At 25.8% G+C, this 15,000-nt stretch overlaps 1 protein-coding gene across 1 annotated transcript in view; it reads left to right on the top strand.

Annotated features, from left to right (window-relative positions):
- Window positions 1–15,000, top strand: part of LOC100199700 (uncharacterized) — a 202,000-nt gene that overhangs the window by 83,000 nt on the left and 104,000 nt on the right. Inside the window, exons 12-16 of the mRNA XM_065813582.1 lie at window positions 2,339–2,758; window positions 5,816–5,908; window positions 6,070–6,516; window positions 6,621–6,865; window positions 11,346–11,448. Of these exons, the coding sequence (XP_065669654.1) occupies window positions 2,339–2,758; window positions 5,816–5,908; window positions 6,070–6,516; window positions 6,621–6,865; window positions 11,346–11,448 (1,308 nt within the window). The remainder of the gene's footprint in view (window positions 1–2,338; window positions 2,759–5,815; window positions 5,909–6,069; window positions 6,517–6,620; window positions 6,866–11,345; window positions 11,449–15,000) is intronic.

The raw sequence follows: 15,000 nt of genomic DNA, 5'->3' as shown, positions 1-15,000 counted from the left end.
TAATCCCAATTTTAGAGCACGAACAGCATTCACATGACTTTCCCATCTGGTAGTACTTAATAACTTTACTGTTAATTTGCAACATTTTGATTCAAAAATTTGCCAACGCTTGGTAGTCGCAGAGAAAAAATTATAAATAGCTTTAATTTGTGAAAAAAATTTCATAATTTCTAAACATCTTGCCTTTCATATTGGATCCATTATCATATATATAAAAATAACCAAAACAAAAAATGTGTAAAAATAATTATATAAATAATAGACTAACAAGGAGATTTGTATTTTTTTTTTATAAAAACATTCAAGAAAATGTTTTTTAAATCTGTAAAATAAGGTGCAGATATGTCATTCACAACTGATAATAGAAATTTAAGGCAGGGACCTATACCAGTAAAGCTAGCATCAATGTTGGCCATCTTGTCCAGAAGTAAACATAAAATGTAAACTTTTACCTGATTGGCTAGCAGAAAACATTGAAAAAAAACTGATTGGGATTGGACAAGGGGCATAACTCACTTTTTACAAAAATTGATTTAGTACCTTTTTCCTTTTTAGTTGTAGATCTAGAAAGGCCTAAATATTTTGTTTCTAAGCAGAATTTTAATTTTGCGCTTTTTTAATGCTGCGCCTGTGTGTTTCACACACTTCGCACACGCTACGAGCCGGCTCTGTATATATATATATATTTTTTATTGTTTTAAATAAAAAATACGTAATGCGTTAGCTTAATGCGATATTTGACATCATAAAATTCTCTTTATTTTTTTATTTTTGAAAGATATTATTTTTTAAAATACTGCCATAATATTAATTACCGCAAAACGAGTTCTTTCATTTCTCGGCATTTGCATAAATGTATTAAAATATGTTAAATTTTTGAATTTTTAAATGATTATTTCTTAAATTTCTAATTGCGGCTTTGCAGCTACAAATGATTTTTTATTAAAAAAAATTAGTGAGTAACAAATAAAAAATTTTTTTAATTTATTTACTTTATTTATTAAAAGTTTATTAGTATATCATATTGCTATTAAAATTATATCGCTGTATATATCGTTTATTATAAAATAATCGCTGTGACTTAACTTGCATTATAAAAAAAAGTTTAACTTACATTTTGTGCAAATTTTTGATGCAGCCGTTTATTTAAAATTTAATTATGAGTAAAAAAAAAATGTTCAGGAAGAAAAACTAAAATTGCGGTATGAAAAAATGCAATTGTGGTAAAAATGAACTAATTTTTTTTTAAGAACAAAGAAAATTTTAATATATTAATAATTATTAGTAATATTTTTAAATAAATTTGGCAATTAAGTTAAATCCAAGCATAAACTTCAATTTTAATAAACTTAAATTTATTTTTTAAGTCAAAGTTAAATTTTTAAAATCTAAATTAAATTATATATATTTTTTTATCAGAACAAAATTATATATTTTTATTAAATCAGTTTTAAATTAAATCATATATTTTTTATCAGAATTAAATTATATATTTTTTTGATCATTGCTTTAAGCTTAAAAAACCAATCATTACAATAAACATCATTCAAAAGTGTGGCTTTTTTTAAATTTAATTACTTCATTTATCTTACCGCTTATTGAATAATTTAAAAGTTAAAAAGTGATAAAAAGTTGCTTAACCAAAATTGCTTACTGCATACAAATAAAATCGCTAAGGCATACATAAATTGCTCTACGCGAAACACTTTAAAACAAGGGCTGGTTTATATATATGTATATATATATATATATATATATATATATATATATATATATATATATATATAAATTAAATTAGTAAAAAACACTTATCTAACTTTTATCTTCTACTTTAAGTTTCACCATTGCTGGGTCATCAGGAAGAGTTACTAAATCTCAAAAAAATATTCAATTTATAGGAAAAAATATTTTACAGGAAGTTATAAATTATTATAAATTTATAAAAATTTGTAATAATTTATAACTTCCTGTAAAATATTTTTTTCTATAAACTAAATTTTTTTTGAGATTTAGTAACTCTTCTTGATGACCCAGCAATGGTGAAACTTAAAGTAGAAGATAAAAGTTAAATAAGTGTTTTTTACTAATTTAATTTATTATTGCTCTGTTCTTTAAGAACATTGAGCACTCTATTTGTAAAATACAATAACATAATTTACATATATATATATATATATATATATATATATATATATATATATATATATATATATATATATATATATATATATATATATGTATATATATATATATATATATATATATATAAATATATATATATATATATATACATATATTTATATATATATATATATATATATATATATATTATGTTTAGATACATATTCAACATCTCCAATACTATCTGCTGGTTTAGGAGGATATCAAAAAGCTACTCATGGCAATGGGTTTCAAATTCATTTAACTGATAATCAAATTACTGCTACAGTGGTAACAAATTATGGAAAATATAAAGTTTCAATGACTAATCCTTTATCAGCTCCTTACACTCTTACTCTTGTCTGGTCTGTAGTCAATGATACTTTATATTTGTATTATAATGATACTTTGAAAAGTACTGGAGGAAATAGTGAAGCAAAAAACTTTTCAAACTTTATGTTTAATGAATATATTCTTGTGTTTGCTGATTACTACAACAGTCTATCTACTATTCAAGCAAGTCTTTCTAAGATTAGAATATGGCGTATACCTTTAACAGTAAATGAAATTTCTCAAGTTGTTTACAAAGCCCCTCTTGGTTTGTTCTTTAATTTGTATATAATATTTATTTAAATATTTTTTAATATATAGGGGAGAGTGGTGTACCTTGAAAGTGAGTGTACCTTAAAGGCACGTCAATTGTGCTGCCATCTTGAGTGATGAATTCAAACTGAAATTTTAGTTGCATGTATTGGTCTCTTAAAGCTCATAATAAGATGTTTTATGGCTTAACACATTTGTTGTTGCAATATAAAATAAAAGTATGTTTCCGGTACCAAAAAGTAATTTTTTTAGAGCGCATTCTTTTTTTTCTACAATTGTATAAACTTTGTTTTAAAACTGATTATCAAAAATTGTAAAACATGTTTACAGCTGCATTTATGCATGCTTGAAACTGCTTAACTCCTAACCTATAAACATATGGTAGCAGTTTTGTAAAAACTGAGGTAGTGGTGTACCTTGGAGGTAGCTAATGTTGTGTACCTTGGCGGTACCATCAAGGTACAAACTTGCATGATTTTGTAAATACTATTATAAGTAATATTTGTTATGAAAGTATTTTTTTAATGTAAAATATTGTTATAGTTTATTATGATATTTTTTTTGTTTATTAAGAACTTCTTTAGTATAATATGTGTGAATTTCTTTGTTAAATTGTAATTGTTTTTTTCAAATTGTTATTTTCTCTTTGATAATTTTTTTGAATTATCAAAGAGATTATAAAACTGTGTATGAGTTGGACAAATTAGACATGGTTTTTTAGTTGCAACATCCCTCTATTACAGGAGGTTCAGCACGACAGCTGGAAAAACTCATTTGGCTTTAATTTTGATAACCTGAATGTAGAGTAGACAAATGCTAAACCAAAGTGAAATACTTGTTATTACTAAACTTTAATGTAGATATTTGTTATTACTCTTTTCTTAATCAACATTATTTCTTTTGTAAGTTTTTAATACTTCTAAGTATAAATTAGTTTAAATTAATAATAATATATAATTTCAACATAAGTATCAATTAATATATAGTTTATATAAATCTAACTAGATAGATTAATATTATCTCTGATGTGAAGGCCAGTTATCCTATAAGTAAACATTATATCAAATTTCTACCATGTTGAGTACTTAATCTGTTAAAACAATAATACCTCCAAGGTACAAAATACATACCTCAAAGGTACACCACTGGTGGTGTACGTTGGCTGTAATGTAAGCTGTTTTTTAAACTTAAAAAAAGGGATGAAAATATATGTCTCGATGTTTAATAAAAAATCCTAGAGTAACTAATATCATAACGTTAATGAAAATATATTATTACAGAAAATATTGTAAGTATTTTTTTTAATATTTTTAAAAGTTTGAAAATACCTCCAAGGTACACCACTCTCCCCTATATTATTTATATTATATTAATTACTCAAGTTTGAGTTTCTCTCCCATTGTATTAAGGTTGCATCTTGTTCTCTTTTCTGCAAATACTAATACCTCACACTTCAACTCTTTGGAACTCTCTCTGATTATCATGTTTTCACGGTTTATATAATCTAATGACATTATTTTACAATGACATCTGTGGTTTCAATTTTTAAAAACTCTGGAGAACACTCTGACCCCTCGACTATTGTCCAATCAGCCTTCTATCTCTTATTAGCAAGATCTTTGAGTTTTTGATCAACAATTTTATAACATCCCATCTTGAGTCTAATAACTAACTCTCTGACAATGAATATGGTTTTTTTTGGGTCATAAGGTGTACCTTGGAAAATTTTTGAGATTATTAAATCATTTCTTTCTAACCATTTTATCAAAGTCATCCTTGAAAGCTAACACTCTTTTTTATTTTCAGTAACTTCTAGGGTACCTCAAGGTTCTATATTCTTAATCCTGTATTATTTCTCTTCTTACTCCTGTTTCCATTCTTTCTGATAATCTTACATCTAAAGCTCTATTTGCTGATGACTCAATTTTATACTCCTTTCTGGACAAAAAATCTTCTCTTTTTGATTACTAAGATTGCTTATGATTGCTTTATGTCTTCTTGGATTATTGTACAGTACTTACCTGTCGTGGAAACCATATATACAATCGATTGCAAAGTTAGCATCTGCTAAGGTTGCTTCTCTTTATTGTGCTTGCCATTATCTTACTCCTGTTTCCATTCTCTACCTCTACAAATCTCTTATTTTTCCCTGTATGGAATACAGTTGTTATATTTCGGCTGGTTCTTTTAATGATGCTATTTTTCTTCTAGAAAAGATCTAAAAACACATTTTAAATGTAATTGGACCTGCCAAGATTGAGCCTCTCTCTCATTGTCGTAAAGTTGCATTTTTTTTTCTTTTCTACAAATGCTATCATCATTGCTGCTCAAAAGAGCTATTATCTCGAGTTCCATCAACTCATTTTTACTTGACTTGCCATTCAGCTAAGTTGCATTCTTTTTTCTTTTCTTTTTTTTTCCTATTTTTTCTTTTTCTTTTTTATTATTCACCTCCTCAAGGTAGAGAAGGCCACTACAGTTGAGGAGGCTACTTTTATGGTTACAACTATAGAGTTGACTCTATAACTCCAAAACACGAACCTCAATTAACAAGGATGCTGCGCGGAGAAATACGTCGAGCGCTGTACTACCAGGGAAGTGGTGGGGGTCGAACTCGGAACTTCTCGCTTATGAGGCGAGCGCTCTATCACATCACTTCTCTCGCATTTTACCGCGTTACCAATTTACTGTATGTCTTTGCATGCTCTCAAAACTTTTATTCTTCAAGTTTTTTTCCCTGTGCCTCAATCCTTTGGAACTTTCTCATATCTTCATGTTTTCCTGACTTCGACAAACTTTAACTTTTCAAGTATTTTGTCAATTATTTCCTTGCTCTTTAACTCTATTCTTTGTTTTCTGAAAGTCTCAACTTTGTAATGATTGCTTGCAGCCTTGCTGGAAGTGAATTAGAAATGTTTTTTTTTTTGTATTTATAAAACATGAACTGCGCATTATTTAAACATGAATTAATTAACTAAAGTATATAAAGAAATAAAGTATACTTTTAGAAATAAAAACCAAAAGAATGACTGTGTATTATCATTTTTTTAAGCTGAATATAGTTATTCAAACATCATATCGCAAGATTTTTTTTATGGTTCAGATTGTAATTGCATATATGGAGAATGTCCTTGTGAAACTCTAGGTAAGTATTTCTTATTTAAAATATTCTTTACTTTTTTTTGAAAGATATAAGATATACAATGATCATAAGTACTGCTTTTGCTAGTGTCATTTTATTTTTATTTTTTTTGTATTTCATCATATTTATATAATCTCTCTTTTATTTTTATTGTTGTGTTTTAGACATGACTGCAACAGTGGAGTATGCAAGTAGATTGACAACATATTTTGAGGTTTTTGGAGATGATTATTTAGGAGATGATCAATTCATAGTTAGCATAGTTGAAATGGAAAATAATTACACAAACATTTATTTTGATAATATTGTTTTGAATTTTAATAGTGTATTTTTGCTTGGAGTTTATTTGAATGTCAACTTACTGCTTTCTAATACAGATGATACCATCAGCATTGAGATATCCAACAGTACAAACAGTAAATTTTTAGAATTAACTAAATGGGTCATTTCTAAAGAAAATAATAGTATTTATATCACAAGTCCTGATCTTACTAAATTATTAAGATTATTTTCTAACACAGCAAACCCTATAACAGTTGCTTTTAGAATAAACAGTTTAAATATTCAGCAAAAATTTTTTTTGAAAATAAAGTATAAAATACCTCAACCAGGTGAGAAAATATTTTGTGTGTGTGTGTTTTTTTTGTCATGGTTTATTGTTTTAGATTTTAATAAACCATTTAAAAAAAATATTTTCTTAAATTTAACTATTAAGGTGGTTTTATTCATGCAAATGCGATGCAGAGCAGCTCAGAAGATATGTTTGCAAAAGTGCATTTTAATGTTATTGGAGAATGTGTTTCTTTTAAATTCAAATTTGGGGGGCCTGGGTTTTCAAATCTTGCTATTTTTGGTAATAAAGATTACATAAAGACAAGATTGGCATACTATTATCGTCAAGAAGCACAAGATAAATGGATTAATGTTGATCTTGATTTAAGTTCTCAAAAGTTTCAAACTGTAAAAGTTTTTTATTTTTTGTTTGTTAAGTATTATTATTTTTAGAAAAGATTTGATAAGATAATCAAAAAGATTTGATTGGCTAATCTCCTATGAAACCTAAAGTAATGCTTTTTCAAGCTTTTTTATGGCCTAAAATTTAAATTTTGTTGAGGACATTTTGATAAATTATTTTTGTTAAAAATTCCCAAATGTAATATGAAAGCAATGCTTCAAAAGCAAATCACTTTAAACATAAGTAGATTACTTGAAACATAAGTTAATCATGTTAATAACCAAATAAGAGAAAGAATTTATTTAGTATGAAATATAAAAATTAAAAATCTATTAATATTTCAATTAAAATTTTAATAGTTTATAATAAATAAATTTCAATAAAAAATTTTTTTTTGTGTGTGCTCTAGAACAGAGTTTTTGAAACACTTCAGGCTTTTTGTTTTTTGAGTTTTTTCAACTAAGTTCAAAGATCAAAGTTTAAGTTTTAATTAAATTTTAATTTAATCAGAAAAAATTTAGAATGATAAGTAAATCAATAGCTAAAATTTAAAAATGAATTGAAGTTGTAATTTTGTTTTAAAATTAAAAAGAAATAATTAAAATTAATTAAAAATATAATGATTAAAAATAAAAATAATATTAAAAATAAAATGAGTAATAAAGATAATATAATAGCATATTTTTAAGGAAACAAGCTTTTGATAAAATTATGAAAAAATATTTTTAGTTTTGAAGGAAATAAACTGCATTGCTATTATTGATAAATAAATTTTAAAGAGAATAAATACAAATCTTTTAAATATAAGTTTCTAAATTTAAATTAAGGATTAAACAATTGTCATTTTAGAATAGTTATTATCATCATTGTTTAAGCATTTTTGTCTCTGTGTTCCAATTTCACAAGATCTTGAGCATCTTCTTTTCTTTATTGAATCTTTTTCATATCTGTAACGCATCTTTCTTTAAGTTTTTCTACTTGTACCCTTATCATTTTCTCCTAAAACTAACTTTTTAAATGTTGAACCAATCATCTTCTAACTTTTTAGATGTTGAACCAATCATCTTCATCTTTTTGCTCTACATGTTTCTCTACTTTTCTGTTCAATAAAAAGATTGTAGACATCATCAATCTTAACTGCTTATTTTAAGTGTCTTAAAGCCATACATTATAATTCCCTGGGCACTTGTGGTGTGTAACATCACAAGTGCCCAGGGAACAAACACTGTCTTTCAATCTTTAATGATGCACCTCTTACTTGTTAGAAGAGGAGATAATTCACTGAACATTTTTTATTTAACACAATTAAAAGTATGCAACTACATATTTTGTTTGATGCATTTGAAGTTGAGACCCATTCTTAAAAAATGTACAAATAATGGAAAAAATCTCATTATTGATTCTACAGTTCATAAGTTTTGCTTTACAACTCTAAAGGCTGCATTTTTTTACCTTTAAGTCTAGCACTTTGTCAAATTCTTTTCATTTGATTGAGCTTTGGATACAGCTTATTTGCCTTGTTAATTATGTTAATCAACTCTTATATTAATTACTCATTTTCTATCTTGCTTTCTGATTAGTCAACTTTTTGTTGTTGTTTTTTTAAAAACCATCAATTTCATTACATCTGAATTATCTAAGAATATTTCTCCTTTAATATTTCTTAACACCAACCCACTTCAACCGTGTACTCTAAAAACCACCTGTGGTTGCACTAACTTACCAATTCATGTCTCCATATACAATGAGACCTCTCAGTTTATTCAACATTTTGTTAAAACATTAGCAATAACAATGTATAATTTTCTTTTCATTCCTTTTCTTTTTTAAAAAGTGTATATAAGAATAGAAAAAGGAAAAAAACTTTAAAAAATTTTTTCCTTTTTTCTAATCTTTTTTTTTTTTTTAAAAAAAAAAAAACTTTACAAATTAATAGAAAGAATTTTGTTGTTGTTGTTAGTGTTTTTATGGTAATTATATCATAATGTTAAAACATTACACTGTGTAGTAATTTTATACAAATGGGTGGTCAAAAATAGTTTTGAAGAAAGTAATAACTTTTATTTAATTTTTTAATCTTTATGTCATTTAAACTAACAATTTATTAACTTATTTAGTACAAACCCGGACGGCGCTGCGTTTTGACCCAATTTTAAGAGTTTTTTTATAAAAGTACAAATTTCAAATTTTTTTTTTTTTTTTATAGTTAAACTAAATGAAGGAAAAATTTTAAGATTTGTTGGGCCCTAATGACTGTGTTTTTAAGGGACAACTCCGAACAACCTGCTACGCCACTGATTATATTATTTATTATTAATTATATTGTTTTGTTGGAGCAGGTAACTTGTAAAGATAACCCAATACCTTCACAAACCTAATAGTAAACTGTGTAGTAGACCATAAATACCTAAGGGGACACTAGTACTAATAAAAGGTTACAAATATGTTTTAATTTTTAAAAAGAGAATATTTAAAAAACTTTGAAGTAATAATTTTTCAAAATTTTTACTTTTAGTATTGCTATATTTATTTCACATGTCAATGTTTTCATCTTCCAAATAATCTTCATTAGTAGCCTCTAAATCGTTCATTACTTCATCTTCTAAATTAATAACTTCTGTTGGTTCCGATAATTTTATTTTAGAATGCAAATCCCAAATTTCATTTTCTATTTGATGTTTTTTTTTTTTAAACAATTATGGCAGTCTCTTTGATGAAATTAGGTTCAATTAGCCTACAAAATCTTACACTTAGAGGCATTATGTTATTCCACAAAAAGTCATCTTTTGAATTTTACACACTAAGCCTCAAAGGTGTTGTTAGATTTGCAAACATGCTTGAATCTTAACTGTCAACAGAATTAGAAAATGCTTGGTTGTACAAAGCCTGCCCAGTAGATCCATCCATACCCCAACTGTTTAAAAGCAGCATATTTTCACTTAGTTTGTTACTGATATCCAAATAATCCATTATTTCTTTTTACCTCATTTTTACAATTCCTTCAGCGGTATGATTCATAAGTGCTTGTAAATCTACTTTGACTCTTAGATCACTGACTTCCAAGTTATTATCCTGTGGACCACACAACTTAAGTGCTTTTTTAACTGTTGAATATGATGGATATCTTATTTTAGATGCTTGTTGGATTTGTTTATAGCCAAATAAGCTAAGATCTACGTCAGTTTTTACTGCAGCGGCTTCTTCAGCTGTCATTTTATCATTGTCATTTGTCAACTGAACAAACATTTGATGTGGATCTTTATGATTTTTGATGACATGTGTTATCACATTGAATAAAGAAAAATCATTTTGATTATATACTTTTCTACGGGCTATAAGTAATGATTTTTCAATCGAATCAAGATTTGAATTTGTATGCTCTCCTGCAGTTATCTAGTGTTTACATCTCTTGCTCATATCATCAAAATCTTTTTTTAGTCAGCCTTTTATATTTTGTGCCAATTCCAATGACAATAATTCTATTTCAAACTTTTGATTTAACCATTTTTCATGTTTCTTTTAAAAAAAAAAACTGTGTTTCTTGATGAATCTCTCCAAAATCTTTGGTAGTTCGATTCAACTTCATTTAACTTTTGTACCAAGTTTTCTTTTTTACCATCACTCATACAAACTCTAAAAGTTATGAAAAGCATTGTTTATATTTTCTTCTTTTGTTGAATATTTGAAACAGCTAATAATATCTTTAGTTGTAAAATCCTTGCTTTTAATTTTAGTAGAATATAACTTTTTATTTTTTTAACTTTTTAATTATTTTTTTTTAATTATATTAATTTCAAGTATGGAATGTTAATTTTAAGCATAGGATAATAACATATATGGAAATAATTACCTAATTAAATGTCAGTTATCAATAGTAAACTTATTTTCAATTGATTCTTGAATACAATGTTTTATGTAGACTTTTGATCAATTATCACTTGGGAAAAAAAAAATTGAAAATTGGCTATAATTCAGGTAGTGCAAACTTCAAATAAAAATTTCTCGCATAGTCACAAAAAGTTGCAGCTAATTTTTTAAAAATAGACTCAATTCTACTTTGTTTAATAATAGTTTGGGCGATACCTTTTGATACTATACTTTTTGCAAGTTCACGATAGTCGGAAGTTATGATTTTAATTATGTTTTTGTTTTTCTTGCAGTGTTTTGTAAATAACAAAAGCTATTTACAACACTATTTAAAACACTGCAAGAAAAACAAGCATAATTTTTTTTGAAAACTTAAATTTAACAACCATTTTTTACTTTGATGGTCACTATATCTGGGATTACTATCACCAGAGTAAAAATATTTCATATTTTCCTTAATCTGAGTATTTTAAAGCAGCAGGAATTTTGTTTTCAAAAATCCTAGACAACTTTTTTTTGTATTTTGGCTATCCCAAAACACATAGTGCATTATTAGGGCGTTAAAGAATTAACTAGAAAAAAATTTAACTGATTATTTTTTTAACTTTTTATATATAGGTTGAATTTGTTGCTTTAAAAAATGGACTCAAAATTGGATACATTGCTTTTAGCAGCTTTAAATTTTTTCAAAACTGTTTAACTGGAGATACAAGTTTAGCAGGTTAATTAATTTTTTTTTATAATTTTTTATGTTATTTGAAATTTTTAAAAAAAGTAGCAATTTAAAGTTTGAATTAAAGTAATTTAAATAACTCATAATGCAAATAAACTGTGAGCTTCTCTTTATGAATATAACTCTTATTAATAGTATTTTGATAATATTTTCAGTATTTAAAAAATGATTAATTCATTGGGCATTACAAATATGCACTGTACATTGGGCATTACAAATAATGGCGGAAGCGTTTATTTAATGGTGAAAAGGAAAAAAAGAGAAAAGGAAAGGCGAAGGAAATTTTTTTGAAGTATAAAAAAGATTAGTTAAAAATAAAGTAAAATAAGCAAATTATTGAAAGGTATAAACAAATTAAAACATTGAAGAGTAATAAAACACAAAAATGAATAAAAGAATTAAAGAATAAACAGATATAATAAAATAAAAACAAAATAAAAAAAATAAAAAGCAAAGTACTAATTTACACGAAAAAAGTTCGAAAATAGTTCGAAATAATATTAGAAAGAACTGATTAAAACGTAAAAATAAATCGCTACCAATTTTTCTACACTTTTTTTTTCCGGCAAAAATAACAAAAGATTATTATTTATTTTATTTTATTTTTGTAAAAGTTTTTGTGTTTGCATTTTTGTTTTGTAGTTTTTGTGTTAGTCTTTTTGTTTGCGTAAAGTTTGTTATTATTTGTGCGTTTGTTGCTAATTATTTTTATTGTTGCTCTCTGTTTTTCTGTTTCTAATTTTCTATTACTAAATTTTCTTCACCTTTCTTTTTTTCCCTATAAATAACACAAGAATGTTTTTACTTTTTAATTTAATTTTGTTTTGTAGAAGTTCTTGTGTTTGCATTCTAGTTTTATAGTTTTTGCTTTCATTTTGTAGTTTTTGTGTTTTGCCTTTTCATTTGTGTAAAGTTTGTTTTTATTTGTGCTGTTTTGCTAATTATTTTTGTTTGCTGTTGTTATTGAGTGTTTTTTTGTTTGCTGTTATTATTGAGTGTTTTCATATTTTTTGTCTTATTATTTAACTTATTATAGCTGTATCGTTATTATTTTTTTAAAATTAATTTAGTTTACGCATGCTTTTATTTATTATTATTGCTGTTAATTTTTTTTTGTTTGTTTGTTTATTTTATTTAGGTGTCACTCCAATGACTAGTTTTTAACTATATGAGTGACACCTAACCTAATTTTGTTAAATTATAAAAAACTTGTAATTTTTCAATTTTTGGTTGAATAAATGAATAAGATAAAAAAAAATAAAAAATATGCACAATCCATTGGGCATTACAAATATGCACATTAAGAATGAACTATTGCTTTTTTTTTATTAACTTGTTTGTTGAAAACCAGTATGAAAAAAAAATCTTGAAAAATTATTCATATCAACAAAGAAAAATATGAAAAAACTACAAACCACATAAAATTTTGTTGACATCATCAAAAAAAAAAATTTTGAAGAGGTTAACAAATTTTTTTTATCTTTTTCCTTGACTCCTGGAATAACTTTATTTTTTAAAAGTCTTTAAAAAGGCTTATAATTAACTGCTCAAAAAATCCACATCACCTACTTATTACAAAAAAAAAAATCTTAGCTATCAATAAATTTACATTAAAGGTGTCTTCAAATGAAAGTGTTTTCGTGTAAATGTTATAACATTGAATAAAATGAATAGCATTGCAACACAATGAGAACATATTTTGCAATCACAGTTTTGTTTAGGATGATAGTGATTATGCAACAATCTCATTTTCTAACTGTTCTTTGAATTCTTGCACCACAATAAGTTGCAATATCTTGCATCTCAAAAACTAGTGTCTACAAAGGATATAGTTTTAGTAATATATGTTATACATTAATAATATAAGTTATGAGAATGCATACATAAAGTAAATTTAAAAAATAAAATCATTTACTACGCGAATAATGTTTAAGAAAATTAATGGCATACAGAATAGTAAATAAGAAAAGTAATGGCATACAGAATAGTAAATAAGATGATCAACATTACCACTTTTATGATGCTCTTGACATCAATGGTAAGACTGCATCTAGAGTACAGTGCTTCCAAATGGAATCCAAATAAAAATCATCAAAGCGAATGAGACAGTCCAGAGAAGGGCAACTAAACTAGTATGCGAAGTTAGTAGTAAAACATAGGAGGAAAGCATCCACTGCTTTGGTCTGACAACGCTTGAAGAAAGATGAATAAAATGAGATCAAATACAACAATTCAAAATTAAAATGGACTAAATAAATAAATTTTTATTCAAGTTAAACTCTAAAACAACACAACAATGGCACAGAACAATGAAACCAGAGAACAAAACAAGTCTGATGTCCCGTACAACTTCTTCTTAAACAGGATTGTCAAACGAGGGAATCAACTGCCAGTAAACTGTCAAAACTTAAAAACAACAAACATTTTTAAAAACAATTATGGCAAATTTACCAAAAAATTACAACTATAGTTTAATAATAAAAAAAAAGAAGCAAGTAGCAGACAACAATCTTATCATCAAGACTCACAAATAAGTTTTCAAGAGACAAAAAAACTTTTTTATAATATTAAAATGCATAAATAAAAAAATAAAGCCATATACGTATTGATCTCATAAATGAGTATCCAACTATTTTTATTATGATAAAATAATTATTTGTATTCATGGTGATTGGGATAAAATGACTATTTTTAGTTAGATTATTATTATTTTAACCTTCAAAAACAGGAGACTTTGTTGGTGTCAGTTAATTGATATAATACTTATGTTTGACTGCTGCTTTAAAAGAATTTAGCGTTTTTATGTATATTTTTATTTCATCTTTAAGGATTAAGTTACATGATGCTGATCATCTTAAGATTTTTTTTTATATGTAAAATGCAAATTTTCCAGTGAGAATTTTTCTGAAAAATTATTCTTAAGATTTTCATGGAATTGACTCTTTTTATATCAATATTGTTGATCATTGTTGGGGAAGCTGAAGTAGTAAGTTATTAGAGTTAGGTGAAATGTGAAATACAATATGTTTGGTTTTGATGATATTTAAGGAAAGTATGTTAGCTTTGAACCACTTATTTAGGTGTTGCAGCTCATGATTAACTGTAGATTATTTTTACATTGAGTGTGAAAAGAACATATTTGTATTATTAGCAAAAAGAATAAAATTAAAAATGTTTAAAGTTAATTTGATATCATTTACAAATACTGAAAAGTCTTTTTCTCTAGCTAGTCCAGGAGGATCCCGTGGTCAACTGAATTGAATGCTTTAGAAAAAAACAAGGCTAGAGTATAATCATTATTTATGAAAAATCATTCAAAATTTGATGGACAAAATTAACTATTGCATGGTATATTGAGTGGCTCATGTGAAAACCAAGCTACTTGTTGCATAAAATATTATTTATTTCGTGGATATTTCAGACTCATTCATAACTGAGTAGACTTTTTTCGAAAAAGACACTTTTGGGTTGGATGCCTCTGCTGTGCTCTATGATAAGACAAAATGAAAATAATTAGGTCTACTTGGAGCACCTTAATAA

This window comes from Hydra vulgaris, chromosome 12 (genome assembly GCF_038396675.1).
Source record: "Hydra vulgaris chromosome 12, alternate assembly HydraT2T_AEP".
Classification (NCBI taxonomy): Eukaryota; Metazoa; Cnidaria; class Hydrozoa; order Anthoathecata; family Hydridae; genus Hydra; species Hydra vulgaris.
The sequence above is the reverse complement of the archived record's forward strand: the minus strand, read 5'-3'. Positions and strand labels throughout refer to the sequence as shown.